Raw genomic sequence first — 27,861 nt, forward strand, 5'->3', positions numbered from 1 at the left:
CAATTGTTTGTGGTTTCTTGGAACAGAGTGTACACTGAGTGTTTGAGAATAACCTCAAAACAATGAACCACATGCTGCTTCACCAAGACATTATTATCTGATCACACTTAGCAGTCTGTACTGGTACATTTCTATTACAATGGCATTTATAATTGAACAAATACAGACTGGCGAGGGGGAGTGATAGACTATTAAGTAGTCACAACATCCTTTCTGGACTGAAGAGAATGACTCACTCCCCCTGCACACACTAAATCCATTTACAAAAACACACAAGAAAGCTTGGTAAGAAAAAGATAACTCGTAAGCCTACTCAGGGTAAAGTTAACACTGTAGGCTAATAGTGATGATAATAAAAGAATAGTCTATTTCTATTGCTATAAAGTACCAATCTGAGCTTGGCAATAATGGTGGTGTTAATTTATATATTGTCATGATGATAAAAGCACATTTATGATTTTGTGTTATTACGGCAAAAATGCTACAGTGTATGGCATTTGTTTGTACCAATAAAACTGTGAGAAGCGTAACATGCACATTTGATCGGTAAGATTGATTGATAGGGTGGCAACGCAAGATAGCTGACCTCTGGCTTCTGTGTTAACGCGCCACTGAAAGTGGTGAAAGCATCATCTCGGGAACTACAAAACATGAACATGAGAATTAAAAACATCATTTGATAATGCTTTGAATGTTTAATCTTGTTGAACATTAGTGTACAATTAAAGCTTGACATTTAATATGAGGTATCAAAATCAGGAGCTTTAGATCAGGGGATACTTTGAGAATAATTGTCAATTTGTTTTGTATATGTGAAGCCCTTTGATACTGCTTGTGATTTAGGGCTGTATAAATAAACTTGACTTGACTTGACTTGAAATCCAGGATCAGATTATTAAAAACCCTGACACAGTTTATTTTCAGCCAGAGGTGATTCTCATTATTCAACCCTGCAGGTAAACATGTCCCGTGAGTTTACCTGTTGATTGACTAGAAGATTACCTGTTGGTTGATTTCAAGCACCTGTGGTTTAAGCCAAACTGGTAGGGTTTTTACTTTCTGGACCTGGATTTGATACCTTACTGTCATTGTATTTTTGAAGTTATAAGCTTTATTTACCTGTTGAATTAAAAAAGTAACAGTACAGGATTGGATTGAAGAATATGTTTTTGTAATATTAACTTTTTTTCCGTACTTGATTGGAGCATTTGAGTTTATATTAGGCTGCCTCAGTGGGGGGCGTAGCAAAGTGTAAGTGCGCCGCCCAGATGAGTGGCCAAACTTTTGGACAAGTCTGACTCGCTCACACCGCTGAGGAAAGCCGCATCATCCACCCGTGGACTAAAATCCCTCCAGCTTCTCTAACTCACCGCGTGCCGTTTTGAAAAGGTATGTTTTGTCGCCATTGTTTTACGTTTGTTAACTTTATGAATAGGCCATTATCACCGTTTTTCATATTTGTAAACATTAGCCGTATTGGAGCGCGTTGCTGCAAATAGACCAACTGTAACGCCAGAATTTTAATCCGAGCATTTCCATGCACCCTTTGCTAAATTTAGAAATAAAGTTATTTCAAGTTGTATTGATCTGATTATTAATGCAAAGTTTTAATGAATATGAATATTAATATCAAGGATCTTGCAACTTTCACTTCATCCCCTGAAGCCCACTTTTGCTATTATTTTTTGGGTTGTCGGTTCATAAATTGAATAAATTACAGAACACCCCCCCCCCCCCCCTCCTCCTCCAAAGTGATTCACATAACAGGAGTCAGCCTCCTGCTCCTTATCTGATCCCGCATTGTGATTTTATTTAAAGCAAAAAGCTTTGCTGTATAAGCGTTTCCTGAAACAGTCCCTGCACAAAGCCCAGACGATAACCGATTATGCATCAAGGAAGCCGGGGTGAAGATGATTTTTGTAAAATCCTGCGCTTTCTCTCTTTTTGTGTGCATCGAGCGAGTTATATCCTCTCTTTATAATAAAAATATTTTGTTTAGGGAAGGCAGGATGCTCTTGTTGGTAAATAAATCCCATTGCTTTTACTTTTCCCTTCAAAATCCACATTCAACCTCATCTTTCCCAGGCCCTGAAAGTTCTATTAACAGACGCGTGCACCTCCAGGAGGCTCCTGAAATTCTCCATCCACATCCCTTGAAAGGTCAACTGAAGTCCAATATGGAGTTGCTCTCTTTTCTTCTCTGCCTTGCTGTGGTTGTCTCAGGTGAGCCACTTGATCATACCTTCATCAAAATACACTGTAAATATTATCTATGTGCAATATATTAAAACTACAAACCCGCAAAATCCAATCAATACTATCCATGAGCCCATTGCAATCAACGTGGTTGCAGCTTTTGGTATGAACTGACATTGGGGGCTAAAGAAGAACCTGCTGTAGTGACTTTTAATGATATATTGCCCGATATATGAAATAAGAATGTTGATGGACACCAATTAATTGTAAATAATGAACATGCAAGTCGCGTGCAAGACATTACGGTTCCGTCATCATACTCTATAAAAGTTGTTCTATTACCATTTGTTCCTGAACACCCCAAATATTATTATTTTTTTGCTAGTTTTTATTTTTACTCCTTTTCATGCTCTATTGTCTAGTATTTATGTTCCTGAATTCTAAGTCATTCATTCAGTGTTTTTTCCTGCATGTGCCTCAGACAACGTAAGTGAAATCATTTCAAATCATTGGAATTTTCTCCGTTCAATTCCGATTATCAACGGATTAACGAAAGACAAATCTTCCAGTGGTGTTATTTATCATTTATTTCCCATAATTTGACTTTGTTTCGTTAGTCTTAGTTAAAACAAATAAACATGTCAAATGAGATTTTTCCTTTCTATTCTCACTACTTTGTTTAAACAGTTTGTGCTTTTATTTTTCCAATTTTACGTAGGCTACAATAATAACAAGTCAGATTGGGTTTGCAGCCAAATAAAGCGGCAAATTTGGTATCGACCGCTTCAAGACGCGGTCCAACAATTCCACACAAGCTACTCGATGTTCTATTCTAATAACGCGCAGCTCTGATCAATGCATTCAAGTGTAAATTTACATAGTTGTCTGTACGCCTAACTGAGGTATTGATTCTGAAATACGATTTATGACGTACTTGGAAGCATTTTGTCAGAGAGGAAATGGTGCTACTGCACGTTACTTTTGGAGCTAGTGGACCTCCTACTGTGAGTTGTGCCCACCCCGGAGCTTCTCTCCACAAGCTGGGAGAAAAGTACAAAAGCAGGATTACCCAGTGCCTGGAGAAATGGGAAGGGGTGTTTAAAACAGTTTTAAAAGCTAAATAGATCATGCAGTACAACCAGAGATAGCAGATGGGAACTATAGAATTCCCTTTTTGCTGATTATAATGTACCAGCGATGAAGCTGTTAAGTATTACAAAGTGGAAAGCGATGATGACGTGAGAGGGTTTTCTCAGACGGAAGGAGGCCGATGTCATGCGAAAAAGTGGCGTGGCGAGTCAAAACAGGCCACTTCCTGTGTTTTAATGCGGCGTGAGCCAGCCCCGGGCGGCCGTCAGACTGGGTGGCAGGGAGACAGACGCGACCACTTGTCGCTAGCCTAGACCGATTTCAATCTCCTTCAGTGTTATGCCCCTCCCAAATAACAATCCATTTCTGCCTGCCTTGCTTTTCCTCTCTTTCAACTCCCCATGCACTGCAAAGAAGGCTCCAGTGCCAATCTCCTTTATTCCTCATGTATACTTTTAAGTCTTGACTTGCCAGAAATACTCAACTGCAACCATGGACAATATTGTTGACACCGTTACATTAAGAACAATTAACAAAAGTCATCACATGCATAATAATACAGAACACATCAAACATTGGTTTATTTTTTTGTGGTCCTACAAAATGGTTAAAATTTCAGTTTGGTCTACAAATGCACACAAACAATTGTCGACTCTTACCCAGAACTTGACATCTGTCGTAGTACCAAGACTGAAGAGAAGACTGACTTTTGGCTTATTTTGTAACAGCAGTGTAGCTGCAAACGCTTCACCTTGTCAATTGTATTGTTGGGAATTACTTGTGATGCCTGACTAGTTGCTCCTCTGCTTCGTTTCCGCCAACAAAACAAACTTCAGATCTCTTAATTGTCAATCACGACATGGACTATTGAAAATAATACTAACATTCGTCCATATTGTGATGTCTGGCCCAGTGCTCTTATTCCGCAGTTTGCTCTGAACGGCTCATTAGTCGTCGTTGAGATAAATGCCTCGTCAGCATGGCGACCACTTGTGCCCATGTCAACATGCCTGCTGTCTGCACTGATAAGACCTGGCATTCTGTCCGCCGTTATCTCGCGACCGTTTGTGCCCACGGGCAGGCCCAGTGGCTCTCGCAGGAAGTACCGACATTTGGATGGATCTGTGAGGGTGCAATGTCATTGGTCGTCTTGACCAGCCACTGACCTAAAGTACTCGGACTGCAAGCTCATTTGTCGTTATGGCTGAGTCTTATCTTAATTTCACTCAATCATTCACTCGGGACGTGAATTAATGAGGATAATGCTATGCGGGGGAGCATAAGCGCTTTAATTGAACCCGGCAGATTAGTCACAAAATATGATCTCGGCGCTAATGTACCGTATCGTGATTTTTTTGATATGCTTCGCCCCGATCTTTTGAGGTTGTGGACTTTGCCCAATAAATATTACATCCGAAACACTACAAAAGTTCTGTTTTTATGTAAGAATTTTGATTTGTCAGCGTTGGAGGTCTCGTCTGCCTATAACAGTAGTGTTATGCGCAAGGTCACACTATCCATGTCCGAGACTTTCCCGAGGCTAGAACTCACGAGACCAAGACGGGACCAAGACTCTTGGAAGTCCAGTCCGAGACAAGCTCAAGTTTCCCCAAGTCACTGCCCTAATATAAGTCACTTCTGTGCTAAATCTAGTTCTATGACTTTTTGTTGAGAAGCTTAGGAAAAAAATCCTTGTGGGACATTGGGAACAAACCCATTCCCAACGAGGTGTTTGCAAGCCTCTTGATTCGAGCACTGGGCGGGTAGTCTTCCTGTTGATTCAGGTGCCATACCGCTTAATCTGTATTTATAGACCTGAGATCTCTATCGCATCTCCATGGCTGAGAGTGACAATGTGTGTGTGCATGTGTTGACGTAATAAGAAAATCCAAAGTGATTTGGAAAGAAATGGTGTTTTATTGATGTCCCAATTATTATTATAATTTTTTTTTTTTTGCATTGGACCAAACCATGTGCTGTTTAAAAAAATTAATAAACATTTTGTCTTAATAAAATGTCTGGACCTTCTTCAACGGTTTACATGGACTTGACGCTTTCATGCCTCATTCAAATGTTGAGTAGATTTTGGATGATCGCCATCTTTTAGTTCTAACACAAAATCTTTATTTTTGGCCTAATTTAGAGACTTGGTTCCAATATGTAGCAACTCCACTAACTTCTCTATCGACTATTTTTCAAACGAATAGCAACAAACTTAGCAACATTACAGGTGATATTATTGGAGACTCCCTGTAAAGCAAATGTCTGTCCAGACAGCAAGTGAATAACCTTCGAGTTTACGCCGAAGTTAAAATTTGCCTCACAAATCCGTTTAAGATTCTGCTGATACCGAAACCCTGCTGTCGTTAACATTTCCAACTTTTCCTCATCACTGGAAGTCAAACTCCTAACTGCTGCAACATTTTAATTACCTCGTAATGTGTTGTCAGGAGTATTAAACGAGCTATCTGAGAGCGATAACCTCTCTGGTCTCGTAAGCACTGTGCATTTCCCATTGTTGTTTCTATTTGGCTTGTGTCTTTCGTTGCGTTCCTGCCTTCAAAATTGGAAGTCATCCATATCCGTTGGAGAGAATCTGTCAAAAATAAACCACCAATAAACAAGAAGCTAATCTTTGCTTGTTGCGGATGATGCATAGGTTGTTGCCGAGCAACATCAATCTCCAGTGATTAGGAACAGACAGTCATTTGTCTCTGCTTTCTGTTGCGCTTAATTAGCACGGAACTTTTTAATTTAGTCTTTGTGCTCATCTAACATGCAGATGTATGATTATGTTGCGCAATCAATCTATTCTGATGCAAGGGTTAGAGTACTACATGGCCTGATTCAATTAAATGCCTTTTCTCAATTCAGCACCTCTTTGTAAAAACACCCCAGATAGCTGTTATTTTTATAGAAATATTTTATTAAGGTTACCAACATACTAGTGTGCATGCAGAGCAATCATCGGGATTTGGAAAACCTTGTGTTTTCTGGTCAGCGATTTTTCAACTCGTGGGGCAGCTGCCCAAGGTGTGTATAGCTTGTTCAGAGTATAAATTGCATTCACCTAAAATGTATTGTCACGTGTGTCCTTAAAGCATCTGGACAGGCAGGCTGCTGATATGGCTCCTAAATAGAAGATATATATCAGGCTGGTGAAATGACATCACTGAGTACAGTATTAAACATTGAGTACCGATACTGGACAGAGATACTGATAGTGGTATCAGTGTTACCGGACAAGAACCGTTAAATACTGACAAAATTATTGGGTATGACTCAGTGTTAAAAATAAATATCTTTTGTAGTTGAGTTGAACCCCAAGCTTCAATTAGCGTGTAGGTGAAATTGATATTATTGTTGATGACCCAACAAAAGACCGCATAGAAGCAAATATGCCTTTTCGTGAATAGGGAACGTTTCATTATGGGCATAAAGCGAGCACAGAGGAAGTGAGCCATCGACCTTCCATACGCCACTGCTGTACTCGCCGTACCGCCGGCTTCCGACAACGATGAGGCGACGGACGAATGGCTCCCTCAGGGGTAAACAGCGTTAGTGTGAAGACAGGCTGTCTCCAGGCTCGGCGATTACGTCCTGGCTTCCTTTCCAAGCGCGGCCTGGCCGGAGTAGCCGTTTGGCTCACGGCCTTTGTAAGCTGTCAAAACTTTGACACCACTAATCACCGTGCGTGAGTGTTTTGTGTTTTATGGATAGTATTTCAGGTGGTTGAGGAAGTAAGATGCTCGGGAAGCTCGTGTGATGATGTACAGCAAGCACAGGGGTGAGAGGCCAAGGGACAGTGCATGCCCCTGCAGAGTACTGATAAGAGCTTGTTTACCTTCCTGTGGATGGTCAGGCCTCAATCTGCAGCTGCGGAAACGGCGAGACAATAGGTGTGTGTGTCTGTCTGTGTGTGTGCGCGCGTATATGTGCGTGTGGTGTGTTGTTGCTTTGACGCGCGCCTTTTCCCGCCATAACTAACAAGTCACGACGCAATTTAAATTATTTAATGTGCATATTACTGACTTAATATGAAATTTAAAATAATGATTACATAATCAGTCATTTCCGGACTATAAGGCGCACCAGCTGAAACTCGTGATTCCGGGTTCAAAACTTGCGGAGAAAGTCTTATAGTCCGAAATTTACGGTACTTAAATATTAGATGAAAACTGGACTGGAAAAACAAATGATGCTATAATATGGTTCCGCAGGAAACTTCAATAGAAACTTCTGCTTCCAAGATTAAAATATTGGTGAATTGCATTTTTCTCAATAGAATTTCATCTGTAACTGCAATTTAATGAAGCACTCCGCCTATATTTCTAACATGGGGCTCATCACATTCACTCCACTCCCACAAAAATAAAAACTCCCTTCAGTTGCTTTTATTCAGGTTGAACCCCGACAGATAAAAATCTCCTTATCGCTATGATGTTTAACAGAGTGTGGAGCGATGTTACTCTGAAGGGAGGATTGTGGGCCCTTAGAATAATACAGTGCACACATACACCCTCCAATGAATACTTTACTGGCTTCCACGATGCTGCTTCATAACTATTTTTCTTAAATCATTGCATAACCGTGTCCATCTTACTGTTACGCACATTTTAGTCACGTTGTGTGGTGCTCGTATGCTAAGTCACTGCAAACAAGTCCAGACACTTGCTGTCCGGGATTTAGCCGCTTTTGTGGAACAAAAGGGAATAAGTAGAACTACAGGATGCCGGCCAGCCAGCCTGCTCTGTGTTGGGCTGCATTGATCCCTGAAGAAGATAAATCACCTCAAAGTATCCAGGAACGCCCAAATACGGTCACCCGTAGTGCAACTCAAGTGCACTCTGCATAATTATATGGCCCTACACGGACGGTGAGCTCTCATTTAAGGAGTAATAAGAGTGTTTTCATTTAAGCCTGGAAACAAATGAGAGGAATACGCTCTGAGGGAAATGGACTCCCATGGGCAGTCTCGTACGGGGAGATAATGTCGGCTTGCTCCTCTTTCCATTATTAAAGCAACCAGTGGTATACCGTTGCTATACAAATAGTGTGCCATTATCCAAACTGGAGTGCAATATCGTAATTATGTGGTAAAGTGATAAAATAAAAAAAAAAACTGGAGCACCACCCGCAATAAAACCAGCTGCATTGTTCCACGGAGTAAAAACATTATTTTTAATATTTGAAGAAATAAATACAAAAGTCTGCTGCTAGTCTGTTTTGATGCTGAGTTTTGCAATAGAATATAAATGTTAAGATATATACGATGATTATATTAAGTTCCGATGATGAGGTATCGATGCAATTGTGATGTTATCACACCCCTTGTTTACAAGGGTTATGATGTTCAGTGCTGTCCAAATTAAGTCCCTTTAAAATCTGATTACAGCACTTTTACGCTTCAGTTTGCTTTGACTTTCCATCGAAGCATGCAAATGGCTCGGACGAGTTGACAAATAATCTGAAAGAGCGTCGATGATGAATAATGATAAACCAATTATACCTTGCAGCAAATGAACCAAACCTTGTATTTTAAAACCACCGTGGGGCCACCTAAGTCCGACACGGTGTGAAAAACACCGGCAACCGCTGCAATGGGGGCATTTGTCTGCATTCTGGTGAACAGCGGTTGTTTTTTTTGCCGCCGACACGCAGTGATGTTTTATCCTGTCAGATGCAAGTCTGTCTCCGCAGGGATCCTTACCCGAGTAAATCTGTCAAATGGAGAGCCTCGCTCAAGGAGAAGTTACACTGTGAAATCTGGTGGGAGGTGAGTTGTTGCAGGAAGTGTAGAAAATGAGGGGGAGCTCGAGCGAGGTGATGTAGAAATATTATATATATATATATATATAGTTATTGGGAAATATAAGCAGTGATTGGTGCTCGTGCTGGCCCAAACTAAAAAAAAAAAAAGAAAAAAAGTAATTTACAATGTTTGCAATGTCTGCCGATGATTGCACCTTATAAAACGAAGACTCTGCAGGGATCTTTTTAGACAACAGCTAATCAAACTCCTGCAGTGAAGCACTCTATTCCAAGATACTGTAGCTATTATTTGGAGGAGAGAGTGAAGAGAATATGGTTATCCGAAGGTACTATGTGCTATTCACGTAAAAGCAACAAAGCTTTTCACAACTAACCTGAGCCTGAGGGAAGCGAGACATGAACACAAAGTTTTTTTTTTGGGTATCTGCTTGAGTGATATTCCAAGAACAGTTGGATTGTGGAGTGAATGTTATTTGCTGGAGGTCTTGTGTATATCAAAGCCACAAACCAGGTCATCAGGTCATATGCACCACAAACACAATTTTTAATCTCTGGATATTGCCTAGAAAACATTTATTCCAAGAGGAGTACCAAAGAAAACAGTAATTTCTTGAGAAGTCAGAGAGCCATTGTATTAGTGAAAGGTTAACCACACATGGCGTCTTTGTGTGTGAAAGAAGTTTGACTTGAGGTTGATCACTGGATCTTGGCATCCTTTCATCGCGATAGCCGTCTCAACGACAGATATCCCACGGGCTTACTTAACAGCTGTTTTGTGGACCTGGTTTTAAAATACCGCAATCACCCCTCAAAGCGTTCGCTCACTTGTCCGTGTCGCTGATACGCCGAGACATGAATTGGTGGAATTCGGTTAATTTACAGTCTGTTCTTCCCACATTTGCTAACCACCTACTCAAAACCCAAACATCAAACTGGAAATCAGCAAGCTGCCGTAAACATTTCCCTCTCTCATGAAATGGGAAATGGAGGCGGGTGATATAAGTGGATAAAGAGGACACGGAATGAAATAGTCCTCCATACCTCATTTACCAGCAAACCGCTTAGCGAGGCCATTGGCATTTCCTGGGTCACGGGGGCAAAATGAATGTTGTTCATATCCTATGGTGCGTTGTAAAAATGTGACACATGCCCACACACACACTCCCAATTGCAATCCGCAATCAACACGATTTATGAGCGAGATCTCCTGGGGTGACTGTCATGGAAAGTTGATTCCGTCACAGCAGAACAAGAGAAAAATGCCTTTATGGCCGTGGTGGCTATTGAGCTAGAGACATGAGCGCAGAAAGGCAGAATAACAGGAAGCCGGCCTTGACCTCCGGCTTGATGGGGATGGACAAAGTCAAGCTGCAGTACAGAGCAGGAAGGCGTGAAGAAGTTGTTCCATGAATGACACAACTGCCCTTCATGCCTCTTTCAGTTCGAATCAAAGCAAAAAGACCTGGACTGTGCTACAGTAATTTATGGCAAGGCAAAGTTGTAAGACTACGCACTCATTGGAAGGTCATTGTCGTCTCCATAAAATAGAACGTGATGATGGTTCAGTCTGGGAAAAAAAGGGGGGAAGTTGAATGTTGGAATAAAGTGAATTGTTGGTTGTCTTTGAAGCAACTATTATGCGTCGTCAACTATTAATGTGCTAATTGTTCGCTCGACTACTTTGCAGTAGAAGAATCTCATGACAGCAGAAGCTCACCGTTATTGAAGTACCGTATTTTCCGCACTATAAGGCGCACCGGATTATAAGGCGCACCTTCAATGAATGGCCCATTTAAAAACTTTGTTCATAGTATATAAGATGTATACATTTGGCCCGCGGGCCAGACTTTGGACACGTCTGCTGTAGTGGCTCAATATTGGTCTAGGCGCACTGTCGGCTTTTGAGAAAATTGGAGGTTTTTAGGTGTGCCTTATAGTGCGGAAAATACGGTAGTCATTCAGAACAATTAGAGTGAAAGTTCCAGAACCAGAATGAACTGGATGGATTGCCATTCCCCATAGTAGTACGCTAGTTAACTTATACCCTTTTCATGGGACATAGGTCAGGAAAGAATTACTGATCCAGATTGGCTTGAGAAAGTCATGTGACCCTTTCACTGCTTTCCCTCTGGTCAGTGTAAAGTATGTTGACAGCGCTGTGTAACATAAGAGCATGGACACATGTTGCCCAGGTCACAGCATTCATTTAACCCTCCCATGCCTCATCCGTGACCAGACAGGTCGCTCTAGATTGATTCCTCCTCCAGAGGCACGGGTCCCCCCCCCCCGCCGGGGTTAAACAGTGCCTCATACCAGTGGATTGATGGATGACTGCGGTTGCTTATCCTGACACGTTTGATAAACGCGTCCCAGACGATTCGTTTTTAAACAGCGGCGTATGAGTCGCACATAGAGTGATACTCGCACTGTTACTACAATGAGTTCAAACCCCTTTGGACCACGAGTCTGATACACATACCTGGGCTCAATTTATCAGTAAAACGAGAATGTGCCCCTGGGAGAGCACACGACTGCAAAGGCCAAGCAATTGCCTCGTGTTGCTCGTGACAATTTTCAACAGGGCCCAACAAATTTCCCTTTGCGGTATCTTCTAGGCTCACGGCAGATGTGTGTTCCTGTGGAGGTTAGCGACAATTCCTGGATATATGTGAGGCAGTTGCAACTGGGCTGCTGGACCAGCTTCGTGGGACAGGACATGGCCGAGGTCCACATCCTCAAGCTCAATTTTGCTGCCACGGTAAGAACTACGTAACCGGCAGTACGGACTTTACTTGAAATTGTTTATGTAGATTTTGTGTAATCGTGACATGTAAATCAATCCCAGGCACAAATGTTGATTGTCGCTTTGATGCAAGTGTCGCTCTTAGCATTTGTAGGAAGACACAATTTCAGACTCCTCCCTCAACCTCAGTTAAGTAAACTGCCGCAGTCGCTCAAACATAAATATTCAGCAGAAAGTTGTGTAATCATAGCCATCATCACTGCCAAGTGTCAAGATGTCATACATTGCTTATTTGATATTTATATCCATCCCACCACGCTCTGGCACGTGGCCGACATCACTGCCTGATGATTATCTACAGCTGACAGGACAATACAGGATGTCAAGGCCGGTTTCTCCTTATAAATGAACGGGAGGGGTTGGATCAGTATTGAAATACATTTTTCATATCCGTATTCCTGCCCTAATGGAAACTGCCATTTACAAATATGTTAGTAAAACTGTATTTTGATGCCGTTTTAATATAATCATGTTTTAATATGCTAACTTAAAGTTAGTAAGGTCATGTTGGTATAGTGTTGTGCGATATATAATAGAATCAGAGTTTAGATTTCACAAAATCATTATTTACTTGGAGACTATTTTTCCCCGCCTCGTTTATAGAAAAATCAAAGGTCGGGTTTTGCTTTGTTTTCTTCCCCCCCTCCCCCCCTTTCTGGAATTTGCTTTATTTCTCCTGATACCATCACAAGTTGTTTTTGCCAACATTGATTTCCATACAAATAGGAATTTCTTTTTTTGTGTTGATGTGATAATTGTGGATATTAATATCCGAGGATTCAAAACATACAGAATCACTGTACAGTCAGTAGAGATGCTCGCTGCGAAGTATGACGTCATGTGGCGGGATAAAAGTTCCACAGTGACGTTGTTGATATCCTATTCAGGTGTATTGATACGGTATCCCCAGATTGCACTCCACAATCAAATAATGTCCTTTGTCTTTGAAGGAACTGGGATTCACTTGGCAGGAAAAGGGACTCTGGAGTCTTTAACACCTTCTTATCGCTGTTCCACACTCCATATTTCACCGACACGGTCCGCATTTGTCACGACCTTATCAGCTGGTGCTCACTCGTCTTCTGTTTGCTGTCTTATAAGATTCTCTGTTTTCGACCGTCCTTCTCATGTGTTTATCATTACGATAACGTAGGCGTCTGGTTGCAGTCACTCAGTCAACTTGTAGAAAGATCCAATCTGGGAGGTTGCAGCAAGGCAGCCGAGTGAAAGTTGTCTTATGAAATAGCACAAACCAAAATGGATTTTGTCGAGGTGCAACATTACCGATAAAACTGATGGACGTCTTAGAATTTGTAGTTTGACCAAGGAGCTGAACAGTTTAATCTGGTAGCCATTGTGCAAAAAGTATTCTTGTTTAAAAAAAAAAACCGACATAATTTAAACGTTTTTTTTTTTTTGCTTTTGTTTTGTTTTATATGCAAAGCGAATGTGTTTAACTTGCTAGACAATTAGTTGAGGAGGTCTCATTGGAGTCAATTTGTTCAGCACAGGTTCTGCAAATTTTCTTTGGCCCGACCTGGCTCATTACTATTCTCTTGGCTCCTTCTCAAAATGTGGTGGAAAGAAAATTAATTTAGCGTTTAGACCTGCACATCGTCTCCCTGTTGGATGCAGCCCAGAAAAATAATCTTACACTCCAACCCCACCAAAAAAAATCCACCTTAATGAGTTTCAGTGATCCTTAAATCTTCACTGGAGTGACATTACGTACTTGCGTTTATTTCCAATAACTTTTACAGTGTATTGGAGCGGTGACGTACAAATGCTCATTTGGGCTGATTCAAAACTATAAATCTTCTCACACTGTAAGTTACTACTTTCAAACGATACATATTGTGTGTGAGTAACTCGGCCCTCAAATAGACGTCTCCGTTTTTACAGTCTGGCGAAAGAAGCATTGTTCGCACACAAACATCAAACACTTTTAAACTCAGTGAACTTTTGTTGCTAAAGAGCAGCAGCACTAAGAGACGCCTTAACAATTTCTCAATGTGAACATAGCACAGTATTAAATCTGGGAGGAAAAAAAAAGACTAAACATCTGTTTTGGTCATCGTGTTGCAAAACTACGCACCCCTAAACTACAATAAATCGCTCACCGGTTCTCATTTGTGTGTGACAATTTCTGCACAGCACAGAGTTGTTAAAAATAGCAAGCACATTTTACCTCGTTAGCATCTGCACCGAGCATGTGACTGGCACGCCGCTTGTTCCGGAGACGTGTTGACATTGCATAGCTGTCACACCCTCGGCTGATTACGCAATAGGCTGAGAAGTGTAAGTTAGATTCGACTGCAGCTGGAAGTTATTTTTAACACTTCAAACGAAACGCCTCACTCCTCTAAGCCAGTTTGGAGTTTTGTTAATTGAGTCAATGCGGTCTGGATGTGGGAGGAGAGGAGGAAAATGGCTTAATTACAATTTGGATAACTTACGCAGTGAATGAGCATCCTTGGTAAGGCCTCTTACATTCAAGGCCCGGGGGCCCAGATACGGCCCGCCACATCATTTTATGTGGCCCGTAAAGACAAATTGTGCATCAGCTTATCAATAAAACTTTCATTTTCAGTTAGGCAAGATCTGTAACGAACTTTTTACCATAATCGGTATCATCGTACATGTGTGCATGTGACCGAGGATGTCATAGTCTTTGTTCACTCAATGGATTATTTTTACCTTTCGGATGCCAAAGTGAAGATTATGAATAACTGACACGAGAAGCAATTTCATATGTCAAATGCTAATAACGTACACACACTTTTCCAGCATGACCTCACATTTTATCAGTCGTGAGAGGAGCTACTCCATTAATCATGTGATATATTAAATTGCACAGGGAGAGTTTGTGTTGGAATGTTTTTTTTAAACCTGTGGTGAAATTCTATAGGTTGTTTATTATGCATAACTGAGGAAAGGGGCTATATAGATAGCATGGATTATGTGTGATAGTACACATTATTTTATTAGACATATTTATTTCTGTTATGTAACGGGATGTTTATCATAAGTGGTAAGCGACAGGCGCACACGTAAATGTTATTGATTTGGTTGGAAACGGAGAAACTCATTTTAGCACGCTTCTATTTGTCTGTCCTCTCTTTATGAACTAATGTCATTGCAGGTTTTTCCTGAATGAGCAAAGAAAGGCGTCTGTATGAGGAAACCCGTCGCTTGCATTTAATGAAAATATGTCACGGAGTGTCTTTGAACATCACATCACCATTTTCAATTTTTCTCATTCTATTCATCCTATTGATCCTTGAGAAGATGCTGTGCCATCCCGCATAGTTGTCCTTTTCTTTGTGCAACACGGCGTACACTCGGCGAGCCTCATTACTCGGCTCCTCCGTAACTCTCACCGGGACGCTTTGACAGTGCGGGAGAAATATTTACGCCGCTTCGCTGGAACGTCTTTCCCTAATCACAGGCCGTCTTTTCATCTACTGCCAAACCTCCCCCGCAGTAGGACCGATAGCCCCATATTATGAAGCTCTAATATAAGCATTACTAGTTATTGTCTCATTCTTATGCTTAAGCAGTCGAACATTTGGATATAAAAGTGACTCATTGCTTAACCAATCCTGCACGACTTAATTATTCATGAAAATGCAACAACGTGCACAATGGCCTTTTTTTTTTTTTTTTCCCCCTTTTCAATAATGTTAACCACATTGCTTTTATTTTCTATCAGGATCCCAAGATGTTCTCTCTGGAGATGACAGACGCCAAACCCATGAACCTCATCATCACGTCGCGGGACATTGCCTACGGTCTCTACTCGATCAATGCTGGCGTCAACATTTATGTGAGTAGCCTTTACGTTTCGCTTAGTCGCGCTACAACTTCAGATAAAAACTTTTATCTAAAATTTGTTGGCTTGCCAAGCAGCTCCGAGTCCCTGTGCTGTCATGCCGCGCCGTTGTACCTTCCTCCGCTATTGCACACGTTGCACTTTTCTTTTGTGAGCTTGAACTTTGTTTGCACCGCTAAGTGTTTTCTTGATTGACAAATGTGCTTTTTGTGGCCTCATATCCTGCTACTGGTGTCGCCCCCTATCAACCACATAGCCTGGAAGCAGGATTAAGATTTGAAGCTCTTGTCATTGCATCAACATTAGCAGTCAAGTTTGTTTTAAATAGGCACCACATACAGTCTACCCTGGGAAGGTTTGTTCAGATTTATAGTCCGAAGATGAACGATAATAAAATGTATCTGTCCAAGAATCAAACTCTCACTAAGTTCCTGTACCTCTTGTACTTTTGATATGTAAATGTCCATTAACACAGTGAGATTTTCTGACCCGGATGATTTGCCGAGGTGTCAAACCGCCACAGTATTGCAGAAGAGGATTTACACAATGTCAGATGATTATTACATTAGTATCGGTGGCTGGTATCGGCAGCCATCCCATACTCTGTACTTACCCATCCTTAACTAATATATTATAAGTGAAAAGTAAAAAGTTTTATTTTTGGTTTGCTGTAATTTAGAAAATATTACCACAGCACTTGAAATTCAACATATCAACTTATTCATTTATTTATTTTACATTACACAAGCAGCCCGTCATTGGAAACAATTTCGTAAGCTGGAAAAAAATGTGACGTCTGTCAGATATGCTGACAGTTGTGTGATAGCATTACTGTTATCATGGCTGACTAAGGGTCTGGACAACGTTACCGTGGGAGCACAGGACGTTTTGTTCAAATTCTTGTTTTGTTACCGAGGGGTGAGCTGCATCACTGGGGGATAATAGAGTTGAAGTGCAGTGTCAGAGAAAACAGCAGCTGCTCTGCATCAGAGGACATGTGTCACGATTGTGACAGATTGGCTCAGGGTCACCCTCGCAGCTAACGCCGGGACATTGACTCGGCGCTTGGGTCACAGCAAGTGGCAAATGCACACATTTGACCCTGCTGAGTGTGCAGAATGGTGTTTATTATTTTTTCTCAAATAAGAATTAGTTTTGCAGTGCACCATTCAATAAACAGCCCACTGTGACTGACATTTTTGGGCGAAACTCAAGTATAAAGGCCAAGTCTGAATTATCCAAGAATACTCATCATGGGGGAAAAAAGAAGAAAAATCAAAGAAAACGATACTGCAAGGAAAAACTTACTTTTTTGCGAATGCAGTTGTATTAAATAACTAATGACAGGAATATGACAAATTAATGAATGTGCCCCATCTCCGAAAATAGGAGAATAAAATTGTAATATTTTAAGGGGGATAAAATCCTGAATAGTGTTGAATAAATTTTTTGATGGAAAAAAATCACTAAGATTAGTTATTTTTTGGGTGGGGCTAAGATGTTTCTTCCATGGATAATCTTTTTCTTATCAATCTTAAATTTAAATTAAACTTTAATCCCTTTGTAGTTGGCCTTTTGGACTTGGACTAACCCTTTGTTCCAAAAAGACCAATGAGAACCATCTTTTAGATCGCATCTCGGATTCCCACAAACTCCCCTTGAGATCCTTGAACGCAACTAAAACCTTAAACATGGTACATCACACTGAATCAAATCTAAGGCCGAAATCCGCTGTGGTGTCTCGATTAAAAAAAACATGACCTTCTTCCAAATTCCAGTGTAAGTGGAGTTCCCCATTTGTATTTTTGGTAGATTTCCCGTCATACGTACTATTTTTGGTTTCAGCATCAGTGAAATGGTCACATTAGAATCAATGACTCCCTGCAGGCTGCCTCGCCTTTCACCATTCTTTCTTTTTCGGTGTGACACACTCGAGTAAGCGACTGCGTGCGTGTGTACGTGCGACCTTGGTGACTTAGACTGACACAAAAGCCCCCAAAAGATAAATTATTTGCCAGAGTCAGCACTTTTACTTCTTTCAGGATCAAAAGCTGACCTGGTTATCATTTGTGCTCCGTCTGTCCCTAATCCACTAACACAGAAAAGTCACTTTGCGTCTTCAAGATAAAGAAGAGCCATATTTGGGAGAAATTGTTAAAAGGATGAGAAAGAAGTTTATTCTATTACAAGAATTTAGCAGTAGTTGTTACGACACAAATTCTAATGACCAAAAAAGTCATTTGTCAAGGGTCAAGTTTTAATATTACAGAGAAATCCTTTAATTTGTGTTAAAAAAAGAGTAAAAATCATAACTCTAACAAGTCAGATTTTTGCAAAAAACATCTTTTGAATTGTACTACATTGCGACTAGATTTGAGACTGAAACAGTTTATGTAAATTACGGATTAAAATGTCACGTTATGGGGAAAAAGTCGTGTACTAAGGTTGTAATTTTACGTGATTAAAGCAATTACTATAACAGGGGAAAGTAGGTCAGAATTTTCTCCCACAAAAAGGGTTCATGCTAAATGAAAATAAATTCAGAATTTGAATGCATAATAATGCATAATTTACCAGAATGAAGGTTGAAGATTATGTTGAGAGCATTTATGAGTTATGCTTTGGGGGCTTTTTATAAGACATCCTCCACTGTTTTATTTTTAGTCTGGGTTGCGCTTACAAAGGAGTTTGTTGCAATATTGTTAAAAAGGAAATAAATAGATCTTCAAATCCAAAGAAATATAAATGGTCAACACTCAGTATTTATTTTTTGTAGCATCCGTCTTTTTGCATACATGTCGATGCATACACAGCCACTTTCGTGTCGAAATAAAGTCCATTATTTCCCCATTGGGTCAGACACGGAAACGGCAGTGTCTCGTCTCCAGCATGGATGTATATATTTATACCTTGTATGGAGCCAGATTCCAGCCGACCGTGGTGACGCACAAAGCTAAAAAAGGTCCCATTTCCTGGCCCCAGTCAGGAAGCAAAGGAAAGACCTTGGCTCCAAAGGGGGTTGTGCAACCGGGCCCGTGGACGCTTAACCATAATAAACATTTCTTTTCGAACGAGAGAATAGACACAAAGTAGAGCTGGGCGGAGGCGAGGAATAAGTGAATGAGAGAACGAGAGAGAGAGAGAGAGGGAGAGAGAGAAGGGGCCGACAAACATGTTTGATATGGAAAAAAAAAAGTCTGGGAATGCTGGAGGCAAATAGAAATAGAAACAATGGTGACGCTACGCTGGCTGTTCTTTGGCTTTCAACTATGACCTCAGCATTCTTGCTATTGTTTTACGAATGGAAACGTTCAAATCAAAAGTTTTTCCATTTAGTAATAATAGATGATAGCATGATAATCATTCATCAGTTAAATATTGTCTCCACTTTACAGAAAAGTAACACCTCGACACTGGTCCTTCACTCCAATGAGAAACACAGCAACGTCCACGCCGTCGACTTTCCCAGTGAGGACGAGGAGCTGGTGAGGTGGGCCACTCGCACGTTCGGTGGCGTGACTTCTTTCACCACCGTGGAAAATCTTAAAGTGCTGCTTTCAAGGCGCACAGAAGGTGAGGGCGCCTTTCCTGGTCGTCCGGGTGTTGTTTTCCTATCACGGCAAGGTGAATACAAAGCGGAGCGAACCGAGTTACCCTCGCTCGTGTGAACACAATCATTTCCCTGACAAATCCTCCTTAAGGCGCCCTGAGCCACAGAAGAGCCCTGACACGGCTCAAGCTGGATGCGGCGCATGCCGGCGGTTACGCTTTTTCATCCTCTTCCATGTTTTCCCCCCCCAGCATTACATTGGTGTTTATCAGCTGGTCTCGTTTTACATGACACCCCGCAAAGATTTAAACACGCCAATAAATATGAGCCTTCAATTGAGTGATTAATGCAGTCGTTAATACTGCAGATATTCCGAGCAACAAAAAGATTATTCTGTGGGAAAACATCTCTTCGGGAAAATGATGTTCTCAAATAGTCGGACTTTTTAATGAAGATTTATTCGGGTATATCTTATTTCTATCGCTGCGCTAACAGTAGTCTTATTATAACTTGAGCAACTTTTATGGGGTTATGTTTTTATCGTTTACCGTCATATTGTCCAGCTTTTGTTATTTTGTTGTTCTCGAGGGATGGAATGTGGCTTTGTTGAAGATGAACATGTCATAAGAAAGGTTTCAAGTATTCCAGTGAAATACTAACTCACCTTTTTGTTGGCTATACAGTGTTATTGATTAATATTCCTTAAGGATTTGGAAAATTTAAGCAGAAGTGACAAGTTCCAACGTTCCATGACCTATGTGGGCGTGTTGTTGGTCTTCCTGAACTCTTGTGGATCTGAATACTGTGTAGAAGAGAAAATTTGAGTTCCCCCCCCAAAGAGTGTGCGAGAGAGATTCTGAATTCACGCCATGCACGGTAGCAACAGGAAAATGCATAATAAGCAGCTGTGGGCATTAAAATTCTCAATACCTCCGTTCCTAGATAGTCTGAGTGAATGTTAAAGGAGATGTAAGTGATTATTGGAACCTTTGTAGTAGCTGGCACTCTAACCTCCTTGAAACTCAAGTTTTGTAGAAAGCTGTTTAATATGTGGATGACGTCCCTTTTTGTTTGCAAAGGTGATTTCAAAACTACTTGCAAAAAAAGTTGCCAAAATTGTTTTTTGCAGTGATTGTCTCAAAAGTTTGTGCATCAATATATTAAGTACAAGCACGATGATTTCTGTCTTGGCTTATTTCATGAATTTGAAGTAGAAGATGCAGCGCTTCCTCTTCTACGTGGCTTACGTCAAACTCGTAGTCAGTTGCAGTTCCAATTATTCCACAGGCCTAGAGCGCCTTCATGCGGTTTAGTGTGAAAATAATTTGTGAAATGATATGTGTTAATAATTTCACACATAAGTCCCTCCTGAGTATAAGTCCCTTATAGTCCGGAAAATACGGTAAACATGCTTAATAATTCTGGCTGTCAATCAGGAGTGGATGTTTTCATTTTCTTGTCAATAACTGCACATGAGTTTCAAAACAATGTTACTTGTGCAGGAACAAAAGCCGGTTCTCGAGAATGCGTGCTGCACAGCGAAGATCCATCAGAGAAGCACTTCATGAAAATTGAAGCCGCGCCCTTGACGTCTTCATTCAAGTCCTGCTCCCCGCCGCCGGAGCCAGAGAAACAGCAGCTACGCGGCCCCACTGCCAACGACGGGGAGCTTCATATCATCAATATCCCAGAGGATGCCAAAATTCGGTAGGCGGCGAAATATATTGTTCCGTGCCCCCTGAAGTGAGAAATTCTAATTCCATCTTTCCTTTTTGGTGTTTCAGCAACGTGTCAGTTCGTGTGGACACAAAGAAGTCCAGCGTGTTCCTGAGGGGTCCTCGGGGCACCACGTGGACTTTCCTCAACGCACAGCACACCAAGTTCTGCGTAGGTCTGGCCGCCTTACATTATTTACTCTATCCATCCCAGTGTCATGACTAATTCACTGGGCCTGCCTCCCCACCTCTCCAGTCCAACAATGAGATTGTGCTGCCTGCCATGGCCCACCGAATTCAGCCCATGTTTGACCTCAGCAGCGATCAAGCCGAGGACGTGCAGAAGAAGGCTCTGGATTATTTTAAGGCCGACGCCTTTACCAGCTACACCGAAATGAGACCCGAGGGCTCCCAGTTGTTGCTGGTGCTCGGTCGAGACAGCCCAGCAGGTGAGCAAAAGATAGTGGCCTCCACTCTACGCTGAATGGACTCACCTCAATTCATATCATCTCGTGTATTTGTCAGAAACTGTGGGACACATTTTTATTGTATTATTCGGTCAAACAAAGAGAAAATTGGCAACATTTGTCACTATGCACGAAATATACACACTGTCTCTGTGCTTCAGTGACAGAAACAATAACAGAAGCCGTGCCGTCAACCACGGCGGAGCCTCATCAGATGCCTCTGTTGATGCAGTTCTACACGGCGCCTGATTACCGCTCACCCCTGGACCCCAATACCAAGGTGCAGTGCGACAAGAAAATCTATGCCGAGGTAGGAATAACAACACGTCTCAGAGAATCTGAATGAAGTTGTCGGTTGCAATAAGAGCTCCAATGGCACCAGATGAGTGCGGACCTCTGCCAAGGTCGTGGTCTGATTGATCTTCACCAAAATGTAATAGTATTGTGTAATCTTCCTAATAAACTAACTTACTAGCTCACTAACCAATGAATCAACACACCAACACACGTCTGATTAAACACTTAATTACTGAAATGAATGATCAAAGTAACAACCTAACTGAACTAATGAAACAATAAAGCAAATCACCCAATTCATAGAAGGACCAAACACATTACCAAGTTAACTTACTAAATGAGCTATAAAAAAATAACAATAAATGAATGAGTTTCCCGAATTCAATGAAGAATTGAATGAATTAGCAAACCAACTAAAAACGAAACGTAAATTACTCAACCAACCAGCTAACAAACTAAATAAACAGATAAAAAAATGAATGAAAGAAGACAGTAACAAAAGTAATTGATTTCAATTAACCAATTATTTTCTTGGCACTTAGAAACATCTGTGACTAAATCTGATTAATTTAGGGGAAGAATTATGTAAGAGTTCCCCGTTTGGGTTCATCAGGATCTATTGTTTTCTGCATATTTTTTCAGATTTCGGGCCACACTCTGGGTGACATTGTTCTGACTATCAAAGTGATGAGCTGCTACGTGCGCTCCAAGGGCTCCTCCTGCCCGGTAGTTCAGGAGCTCCGCTTCATACCAGAGTTCTGCTCCTCGAATTTATGCCCCAACAGCACACGACTGAGCTTCTCCTTGGATAACCTGCAGGAGCTCAGCTCCACTACTTGGGACCTGGAATGTTCTGTCAAACTTTGCTACAGCGAGGTAACAACTCAAAACATGCTCTACTTTTTCAAACCGCAAGCGAGGGAAAGGACGTGACAGCTCATTAAATCTCAAGTGAGAAATAAATCACGTCACACACTGTCTATTAAATAAATGACGAGCATGGAAGATACCAGGGCAGGATTAGGACTCATTAATGCTCAAACGCGGGGCCACTTGGTCAACTTTGTCTTTTGCTGCTCACCAGAAATGTGGCGATGGAGGACGAGTGAAAAGAAACTTGGAGGTCACCCAGCCTTGTCAACAAACACTCAGTGAGTTCAGCTTAATCTCCAACATTTGTTCTACTCGTTGCTTCCGTTATACTGTTTAGATGGTATTGATTGATTGATTGTTATTAGTATCATCTTATTTTTATCTACTTGATGTATACTTTTAATGATTATTTTTAAATTTATGAATATTTTTTCAGTTAGTTGCTTTTGGACATTTAAAACATTTTCTTTTGAGATTTTTTTTTCTAAAAATTATTTTTCATATTTCTTCGTATATTTTAAATTCTTAAATTTGATGTGATAGTACATTCATATTCTCCCCGGTCTGTGTGCTTTTAAAACGTGAAAAAAATATCAATTTTTTTTCTAGGTTTACGCTTCAGTGAAAGTACATTAATGACTATTCTTCTTACAAAGTGCATCAATTGCAGAAATTCCACCAGTGCAGTGTAATTTACTTTTTCTTTGCAAAGATGACACCGAACTGAAGGAGTTCCAAATGGCCAGTGGTCTCCTCGCTGTGTGTCCTCACTGCTGGCTGTAGTTTAGCTATTGTTTCTTTGAGTGCACCAGTAACTGCATAGGCGGTCGTCATAGCAGTGAACTCAGGATGCCGCCTTCCAAGTGGGTGCGGAGCCGAGAGAAGGTGGAGGGGGGGGGGGGGGGTCTCGTCCTCTAGGAAGGACTGCAGCCTGACCTTGTGGCCACAATCACAAGTAACGACTCTCCGGGGACGCGGCCCGGAGCCCTTTGTGTTTTCCACGGGGGTTTTTGACTGCGCCGCTGTCCAAACACGGGCGCTGGGCCTCCAGCTATTGTCGGCCTATTGGACAGCCATTACTCAAGCGTGCAGAAACACTTCGATGATTCCAGCGGTGGAATCACGCGAGGAAGTGAGGCTGATTAAAAGTCGGGAACCCTGCTGTTATTTTGGCCTCTTTCCACTTTTTTTGTCTTTCCTTTGGTTAATGCACAGTACCACAGTGGTTTCGCAAGAATTTAGTGCAATTCTGTTTAAAAAAAAAATAAAAATCACAGCCAACATCACGATTTACACAAAACTTACAAATAATGTTCCTCCCGAGGACCGGTACTTCAAAAGGGATAACAAAACAAAACAAAAACAATTGGAGGGTTGGCGTCACAGTGCTGGCCCACTGTCACGTCATCCTTTTCCACCTGCTCCTGCCGCTGTTTGTTCAGCTTTGCCATCAAAGCGCACCAACTGACACGGCAACCAATTTACAGACGACTGACACTGTGGTCCAATTTGGTACGATTTCATTTCTCGTGACTCGTTTCTTTTTGTGCAATAAGACCAAGTGTTCACAAGAAGTCACTACTGCGGTCAACAGATGTGTAGTTTCTTTGACGATGCTTACGCAAACTACTCAGTAATGTTGGCATTGTTTATAAAAAAAAAAAATTCTTCAGTTGAGTCCATTCTGCTACGTTGAAGCAGCAGGAATGAAATGCTCTTCGACAGCCTGACATCATGCTTGCCATAATTTGCCTCCGGGGTGTTCACTCTGACTGTGAACATAGTTGACTACTGTGTGTACCAATAGAGCTGAAGACGTGTAGAAAAAGTTCAGCGCTGTCGCCAATGTTGAAGGTTGCGTCATGTTTTTGTTTTTTTTCTTGTGTATGTTTCAGACACTCCCTGCTTTGATTTTGGCCTCCCCGCCATCCTGGGCATCGCTTTCGGTGGCTTCCTAATAGGAGTGTTACTAATTGGAGCGCTGTGGTTTATCAAAATTAAAACAGGTAGGCCAATCTTTCATAAGCTTAACAATACAACAAGGTTCTTTCAGAAATAGTTTGTAGGAGTGTTCATTTGTTTGCTCATATGCAATGGAGTAGATAATCAAACTTACTTTTTTTCATGGTTGAGTTTTATTCTTCAATCTAGAAAATCTTTGTTTACACCATAAAATAGTAGTTCATATGTATATATGTATATTTTTTAAAAGACAAACAAAACTCAAAATTGTTTGTTTTTGAAAACTTGGGGGGAAAACCTTTTGAGTTAAACTCACGAGGCTTATTTCCTGAAAATTATTTTTTCACTCAAAAGATGGTGTAATTATCGATTTATTCTTCCTTTTTTTTTAAAGGAAGCTGCATCCAAAACACAGCATTTTATGTTTAACCCAAACCTTTATACATATTTGTACACCCTTCCTCAAGAAAACGTTTTCACAGTCTATTAATAGGGAATTGTTACCCAGCACTGCAGTGAATGAAAAAAAAAAAATGTTGACACCAACCCCAAAAGATTTATGATTGCCTAAGGATGGTGAAAGAGTACTACTTTTCAATTGTATATGATGGCTGGAGTAAATAAAGCTCCTCTCACTTCAAAATTGTTCCTTGGCACCAGGACACCACAGGCAATCCTATTTCGTATATTAGATAGAGCTTTGGCCTGAGTGCACAAACAACAGAGAGGAATTTCTTCGGCCAATACTGGAGAATAGGTTAAATCGAATTGCGTTTGTATTTCCGAGGCTTTCCATGAACAAACAAGCATTTACCACCGCCCCACTTGTTTTTGGAGCTTGGCAGAGGTAATTGCGTGTCATCCTGCTTGATTCAGGCTACCCGACCGGACTGGACATGGCCTCCTCCTTGTCGTCCGGTTGTCCCTGCTCAGGAGCCAAGCAGCAGCCCATATCGTCGAACCCTTCCGCTTCGGAGAACAGCAGCGCAAACGCGAGCATCGGAAGTACCCAGAGCACCCCCACCAGCAGCATGGCGTGAGATTAGGGCGAGGGAATTGCCGACCCCTTTTTCGAGTCGGTTACGGGTTTAATTTTTTTATTTCATAAAGAGGCCCAACCACCCCCTGCCCCTTTTATTATTATAAATGTTTTAAATTGAAACTCGCCATCTTTGACATACAAGCCTGGAATTGATACAATTGCGTTGTTTGTACTGTCGGCTGGCGGCAACGTCTAATGGATGGCGTGTGACGCTCACCTCTGTGGTCGCCCTTTAAAGTGTGGCTTCCAGACAGGAAGTTAAAGAGGGCAAGAGGAAAAGAAAAACAAATTGGCTCCCAGCAACAGGAAAAACAAACCCTGTCCCCCCCTGAGAGCCAGCAGGAAATTCACTGCATTCCTCCGCCGATTGTGACGGTTGCACAATCAAAGTCGGGGCGGCGGGAGATGAAGCAAACGACAGACGTGGATAAAGGCAAGCCTACTGCTTCAAAACGGTTAACATAAGAACCAACAAAAATCTATCAAGCGGTCTTCAATAATTGAGCAAAACATCTGAAACTCTCTCCGAAAGTGGAATCAGTCCCCAGAGTTCCTGTTGTCCTTTTCAATAAATTTGATGCCTAACCGCTCTTGTATTAGGCAGGCAAGTTAGGTAATGCAAAGACAGATTTGAAAAACTGTACTGTACTTTTTGCCTCCTTAGTTCCAGTTCCCATTTTTGACAAATATGACGCAAACAGTTTTTTTTTTTTTTTTTAGCTTATTGTGGGACTAGTGATGAAGTGAAAAGAGATGTAAAATAAGCATCCTACTACCTGTCTCCAAACAGTTAGCAGTTAACATCGAAAGACACATCTATGGCCATATTTCATGTCGCCGTTTGACACATTTGATGTTACAAAAAATGACAAAAGCTCTTGTTAATACAAGAGTGGAAGATGAAGGGAAAAGGGTTAGGCTTGCCAAAAATATTCTCTTACGACGGGTAACAGTCTCCATAATTTCCTGTCGCCACCATTATGTCAGCCCTGATATTAGCTTTCCTTGCCCGAAAAACAATCAAGAACCATCAACGGAAGGACTCTGGATGCTTTGAAGGTAGCAATCTGTTTGACAACGTTAGGAAATGTAGCATTTGTCAGTAAGCACAACACTGTCTCAACAAGGACAGAACATTGACGTTGCCTCCAAATCAGCTGCTGGACTGCAAATCGGATTGTTGTCTGTGTATTTTAGACTTTTTTTTTTTTGTTTTCCTCAAAATTCCTGTATTGCAAAAATGTATAATTGCTGGCAATGTAGAAAAAAAAGTTATCGTCGTCTCTTACTGTCACAGCCATAATGTGATTTTAATGCTTTATTTTCATAAAGTAGATGTAAGCAATAATTTCCAGCTGGTTTCTTTCAACAATCCACTTTCCATAATCAATATTCTTGATCAGTGCTTTCCATAGCAGCACTGCATTTTGTGTCTAATGTTTAATTAATCATCTGTCCAATGAAAAGCGATTAATTTGCTGATTTTCATACACAAGTCCTTATTTTTTTGTTATTTTAGAAAGGTCACTTGTTTTACATCAAAACTAAAGTAATATCTGTTTTTTTTTTGCCACTTTTCTAAACGAGTGATATATTTCTTTTCCCTACAAAAACGAACAAAAGTCCAAGTGTTTGTTTTTCGGGAGAAGAAAGTATAGACTTCTCTTTCTCTACAGTCATTTGTTGTCCCCCAAAGAAGAAATCACCAACTTTTCATTGGACAGTGTTGATTTGGTGACTTTCTCCTTTCTCTCTGCCCCACTTTTTTGTGCTTTCTCTATTTTTGTATGTGTGCGGATGACAGAAGGGCCAGTACAAATCACCACTTGAGTATTTGTGCAATACATGGAGGAGCGATGACACACTTGTCTCTTCATTTATAATGTTTAAAAATCAAACTGTTTGAGTTTCTGCCTTCATTTAAATCATTTATACAAAATCAAATTGTGCTGCTGCTGAATCATTACATCCTGTATTAATATGTATCATAGGAGAATTACAGGATCAATGTATCATCACCATAGTATTTTAGACTTTTATATGTAATGAATTGGGACCATCCCTCAATGAAGGCACTGACCAAATGCACAATATTTTTTGTAAATGTACTTTTTCTTAATAGTTACTGTATACATTTGACTTGGCATCAAGACTAACAAAAATGTCCATTTGTTGAGACTGTAGTCCAGGGACTGTGTATTATGTTTGTGAAGGAATACTTATTTTTTATGAAAATTACATGAATAAAGTGATAATGACTTTA

At 41.0% G+C, this 27,861-nt stretch overlaps 1 protein-coding gene across 1 annotated transcript; it reads left to right on the forward strand.

The window, feature by feature from the left end:
• The first annotated feature begins 1,231 nt into the window (after positions 1–1,231).
• Positions 1,232–27,861, forward strand: eng (endoglin). The gene is made up of 13 exons (XM_061294184.1): positions 1,232–1,389; positions 2,086–2,223; positions 11,673–11,815; positions 15,573–15,686; positions 19,088–19,265; positions 20,745–20,949; positions 21,027–21,129; positions 21,214–21,406; positions 21,586–21,734; positions 22,364–22,597; positions 22,806–22,872; positions 24,490–24,600; positions 25,433–27,861. Exons 2-13 carry the CDS (start codon positions 2,178–2,180, stop codon positions 25,594–25,596), a joined length of 1,707 nt encoding a protein of 568 aa, XP_061150168.1. The 5' UTR covers positions 1,232–1,389; positions 2,086–2,177; the 3' UTR covers positions 25,597–27,861.

The sequence above is a fragment of the Syngnathus typhle genome, linkage group LG12 (genome assembly GCF_033458585.1).
Source record: "Syngnathus typhle isolate RoL2023-S1 ecotype Sweden linkage group LG12, RoL_Styp_1.0, whole genome shotgun sequence".
Lineage (NCBI taxonomy): Eukaryota > Metazoa > Chordata > Actinopteri > Syngnathiformes > Syngnathidae > Syngnathus > Syngnathus typhle.

Bases quoted from the DNA above. Each gene is read 5' to 3' on its own strand.
- eng (XM_061294184.1), top strand. From the start codon at position 2,178: ATGGAGTTGCTCTCTTTTCTTCTCTGCCTTGCTGTGGTTGTCTCAG. The intron at 21,735-22,363 runs GTAGGAATAACA...ATATTTTTTCAG, and splicing joins ACAAGAAAATCTATGCCGAG to ATTTCGGGCCACACTCTGGG. The intron at 22,598-22,805 runs GTAACAACTCAA...GCTGCTCACCAG, and splicing joins TCAAACTTTGCTACAGCGAG to AAATGTGGCGATGGAGGACG.